The sequence below is a fragment of the Propithecus coquereli genome, unplaced genomic scaffold (assembly GCF_000956105.1).
Source record: "Propithecus coquereli isolate 6110/MARCELLA unplaced genomic scaffold, Pcoq_1.0 Scaffold209, whole genome shotgun sequence".
NCBI classification, from domain to species: Eukaryota; Metazoa; Chordata; class Mammalia; order Primates; family Indriidae; genus Propithecus; species Propithecus coquereli.
This window is the reverse complement of record NW_012145967.1, coordinates 427,964-433,186: the sequence shown is the minus strand read 5'-3', so window position 1 is coordinate 433,186 and position 5,223 is coordinate 427,964. Positions and strand designations below refer to the sequence as shown.

General features: G+C 39.7%; 1 protein-coding gene across 1 annotated transcript in view; it reads left to right on the top strand.

Moving 5' to 3' along the window:
• The first annotated feature begins 4,271 nt into the window (after positions 1–4,271).
• Positions 4,272–5,223, top strand: part of PRDM10 (PR domain containing 10) — a 67,685-nt gene continuing 66,733 nt past the window's right edge. The window contains exon 1 of the mRNA XM_012644271.1: positions 4,272–4,408. Within this exon, the coding sequence (XP_012499725.1) occupies positions 4,340–4,408 (69 nt within the window). The 5' untranslated portion in view covers positions 4,272–4,339. The remainder of the gene's footprint in view (positions 4,409–5,223) is intronic.

Sequence of the window (5,223 nt, the reverse complement as noted above, 5' to 3'; positions counted from 1 at the left end):
GTTCCATTTTCGCCTCCCATCTGCTAAGTACTTATTTCCTGCCCCTATGCTTTATTCTTGTCTTACGTAGTTTACTGGTATTTTATGTCATGTCTACTTCATGATTCTGGTAAGATTAGAAAAAAGATATCTCAGTCTGGAATAATTGTCCTGTCCCTTCCCGTTTCTGCTTACTTTCACCTCTTCGTCTTTTAAATTGCATCTTTTCAAAGAAGTCACCCCTGAACACCCCTGTTCAGATTAGTTGTCCTCTATTCTGTCCCCACTGCACACCATGATGTCTTTAAACTACTCAACAAAAGTTAGCGAGGACCTACCACATGCCCATAAGTCAACAAAACACATTCCTTGACCTTCGGGAACTTAGCGTTGAGAGGGGGAGGCAGACAAGTAGGCAGAAAAATGCAATCTGCTTGGATGCCTGTTTTTCAAAGTGATTGTTTTTTATGTAACAGGTGTTGTGCTAAGCACCTCACATGCATTATTTCATGTCATTCTCTCAATAACCTTATGATCTCCGTTTTACAGAGAAGGAAGAGAGGTTTGGAGAACTTCTGTGATTTCCCTGAGGTCAGTTAAGTCTCAGAGCTGCTACCCAAATCCAGGTCCAGAGCCCAAGCTCTTGACCACTGTGCCTCTTCTAACTGCTGCCTCTCCATGTCTCAGAGCACTTGTGCTTCTGTGGCCGGTGCCCTCAGACGCTAGGCACAGGAGGTGAGCACCGGTGTTGGAGTTCAGAAACTAATTACTTCCTTTTCACCCAGCCACTTTAACTGCTTCAGTATCTTCCCTCAGAGATGCCAAAAGGATGCAAGATGCTAACATATAAAATGCAAGATACATTGTAAGCAATGTATGTCCAAAGTTACTCATCACAGTGTCGCATATAATAGCAAAAGATTGGAAATAACCTAAGTGTTTATCAATGCAAGACTGATTAAATAAATTGTGATGTATTCATACAATGAAGTTTTACAGCTGTGAAGAATGAGGAATGTCCATACAGATATGGAACAATATAAAAGGTATGATGTTGCGTGGAATGAACAAGGTGTAGAAGAAAAGCTACCTTGTATGGAATCTATAGTATCCTTCTGTTTGTGGTTGGAGAGGGAGAGAATTTATGTGCATAAAATATCTTTGGAAGAAAAGACAAGAAATTGATAATACAGGTTGCTTCTGAAGAGTGGCTGGGGGATTCCAGGTAGGGAGACTGTCTACGGTACACCTTTAAGCGTCTTTTGAAATTTGAGTTAACTGCATTTACTACCTATTAAAAAAGATATAAATACTCTGAGAGGCCGAGGCGGGCGGATTGTTTGAGCTCAGGAGTTCGAAACCAGCCTGAGCAGGAGCGAGACCCCGTCTCTACTAAAATAGAAAGAAATTAATTGGACAACTAAAAATATATAGAAAAAAAAACTAGCCGGGCATGGTGGCGCATGCCTGTAGTCCCAGCTACTCGGGAGGCTGAGGCAGGAGGATCGCTTGAGCCCGGGAGTTTGAGGTTGCTGTGAGCTAGGCTGACGCCACGGCACTCACTCTAGCCAGGGCAACACAGTGAGACTCTGTCTCAAAAAAAAAAAAAAAGATATAAATAACATTAAAAGAAGAGAAATGGAAAGCACCTTCCTAGAAATAAAAACAAAGGCAAAAAGGTGCTCTGGGCTGTGTATGTTTTGTGAGGGCGTGAGCCATACCTGCCAGGTCCCTGCCACCTTCTAGTGCCTAGCATAGTATACACTGGAGCATTTGTACAATCAGTGAACCAAGTTGCGGGGGAGGGGGGGACCACTTCAAATTCCTCTATAGGAAGGACACACAACATCTCTTCTGTGGTATTCATGCTAAAAATACATATCCTGAATCTAACCATGAAGAAACATCAGACAAACTTAAATCGAAGAACATTCTGAAAAATAAGTGGCCTGTGCATTTCAAAAATGTCAAGGTCATAGCAGACCAAGAAAGAGCAGGGAACCATTTGGGATTGAAGGAGACTGAAGGGTGTGACAATTGAACATGCTGTGTGTGATACCAGATTGCATCCCAGGCCAGGAGAAAGAATGTTGTTTTTTTGGCTGTAAAGGACATTAATTAAACAGAGTTGACAACATTGGAATAAGGTTTGTGAGTTAGGTAATAGTACTGTTTCAATATTTAACTTCCTGATTTTGATACTAGTACTGTGGGTGTAAGAAAATGTTCTTTTTTTTTTTCCAGGCTGATATTAAGTAGCAAGGAAAATGTTCTTGTTTTTGGGAATTAGGCACTTAAGAATTTAGGGGTAAAAGGGCATTGTCTCTGCAACTTACTCTCATATGGTTCAGGTAAGAGAGAGAGAGAAGGAAGAGAATAATAAAGTAAACATGGTAAAATGTTAACATTTGGGGAAATCTGAGTGAAGAAATACAGGAATTCTTTGCAATTTTTTGCAATTTTCCTATCTGAAATTATTTCCAAATGAAAAACTTAAAAAAAAAGCGCTTCCTGCATGGAACATGCTATGATTTTTTTTTTTTTAAGCAGGGTCTTGCTATGTTGCCCAGGCTGGACTTGAACTCCTGAGCTTCAGCAATCCTGGTGCCTCAGCTTCCCAAGTAGCTGGGACTACAGGCATGTGCCACCACTCCTGGCTCTGATTTTGTAATTACTGAACCTTTTATATGCTTTTGTACAATTTTTTAGTTTTCTTCATATAGATCTTTATGTTATTGGTGACATTTATTCCTAGGTTTCTTAATATTTTTGTTTCTTTAAATAATGGCTTCGTTCAGACCTTAACTATCTTTTTATGTATACTTAAATAGTATACTGTTCTCTAAAGAAGATATGCTTTTTTTAAAAAAAATTTTTGTTAGGGTATGGTTTAAATATGGTAAAATTCACATGTTTTAATTGAATAGTTTGATGACTTTTTACCCATGTGTTCCCCATGTAACCACTACCCCAATCTAGATACAAGATATAGGATATTCCTGTTTCTCTAGAAAATTCCTTCACGCCCCTTTCTTTATACATTCACCTGTTGGTGGACATAAGCATTGTTTCAAGCACTCTGTGAATGGGGATAAGGAGAGGAGGGTGTATGCAGGGTGCACATGCGTGTGTGTGGTGGGGCTGGTGTAGGGTGGGTGAGGATGACAGTGTCGGGGCGAAGCAGGAACAGGCATCTCAGTGGCTCAGAAGGTGGCCGTGGCCGTTCTGTACTCCAGGGTTAGGTGCAGACATTCAACGCACTTGCCTTCTCTTTCTTTCTTCTTTGGGCCTTATGGTTCAGAGCTTGGAACATGTGTGGTCTAAGAATGTGTTTCTCAGCTTATTTCCATGGGCAATGGAGAAAATTCTGGCTGGATCTTAGCCAGTGGTCTTTCTCATCTTGGCTTTCGCGGTGTTCTGGCCAGTCCTACCTTTTCTTGTGTCTGTGCGCTACTTTAATGGGAGGTCGAGAGGAGGTACACCAGGCTTGGCTGCTGCCCTGTTAACGCAGCAAATCTCAAGTGACTTTTAAAATATCAACATTTTATCATCATCGAAAGAGACGATTACCTTACAAAGCCTATTTTGAAAATGAATAAGGATTTGAGATGTAGATTTTGTGCATGTTGATGTTTAGTAAAGCTTTTAATTTGGTCACGAATCACTCCTGTACTGACCAAATGGGAAATAAACTTTGAATTTGCATTTACCAAATTGTGGCCCAGAAAATTCAGCTCCCTCTGCTTGGCATTTTTTCCTCATTCTGTGGCTTTTATTATTCTGCTGTTCATTTTGAATAAAGGTTGTGTAGGAAGTCAGTGTCTACAAGGAGAGAACTTGGGCTGTGCAGCAATCATACTTGGGTATGAACCCATCACTTATCTGCATTTAACATCTGGGAAACTCATTCTCCTCAGGAGAACAAAGATTACCTTTTTAATGAGGATTACATTATATATACACACATATGTACAAATATATTTACAAAATATATAGTATGTGAGATATATATATATATATATATATATATATATATGCATACACCCCTAGCAAGTGTTTAGAACATAGCAAGCATGCAATACATTTTACAATTTTTACAAATAATTTCTTCCTTTTTACCTTTTTTGCTCAGGTGTGTTGCCTTTAACGAAGTTTTTTTTTTTCTTTTGGTGATTGAAACTGTAATCTATTAAAATGTATTCATCCACTTAAAGTCTTGGTTCCTTTTCTGTCTTTTCTCAGGCACGCTGCAGAGAGACCTTTTTGTCCTTCATGAACACACCTGTGGTAGACAGATGACTGTCCTCTGCCCCATGCTGCTGTAGGCGCTCCAGGCTTGGGGCTGGCCTGTAGGGAAAAGATGGATTCCAAAGACGAAAGCTCACACGTGTGGCCGACGTCAGCAGATCATGAACAGAATACTGCACAGGTGAAGAGTGGTCTTTTCCAGCCTAGTACTGACAGCAGTTTTTCAACTGGACACAGTTTGCTGACTGCAAAGAAATAACAGCTACTGTACAGTCCTGAATAGTTGGGAGGGGCCGACATGAAGCGCTTGTCCGTAAGGAATGAGGAATGTTTCGGCACCTGGGATGCCCATTGACACAGTTCTCTGTGAGTTAGGAGAGCTAAAGTACCACCTACAGGCTTCTCCTCCTTGTCTTACCATCTTAATTAATCTGTTTCACTACCCTGCTTTACTTTATGTTATTGGTGCTGAAAACCTCAAATTGTAATTTGTTTCTTTTGTTATCTAGTACAGGGTTTTCATCCTCTGTGTGTAATGAAGTATAAGGTATGTCTATCAAGTGAGTGCCCTTGTCTTTGTAAATTCACAATGGAGACCTTTAAGCGAGGTCCCATTATGAGTCACCAGCGTTGGAGGTTAGTCGCTTATCCAAATGCTGCTGTCACCGATGATCTCTGCCTTTCAAATTGCTACCAGAACTAGCCACATGTGATTTTGGCTGTTCTTAGTGAAGGCAAATCTCTGCAATTTTGGTATGAATTTGAATTTTGGGATGAGCCAGTAGTCATACGGAGCCATGTTTTTATATGCGACCAAGGTATAAAACTTAAATTTTAAACGTTATAATAAATACGCAATTTTTATCTAATTTTTCATTAAATGCCATAACCATAGTACTATTATCAAGATCAGGAAGTTGTAATAACTCTGAAACATTTAAATATGCAAATTTTATTTAATTTAAGCAATCTAATAAATATTACAATAAATAAAAT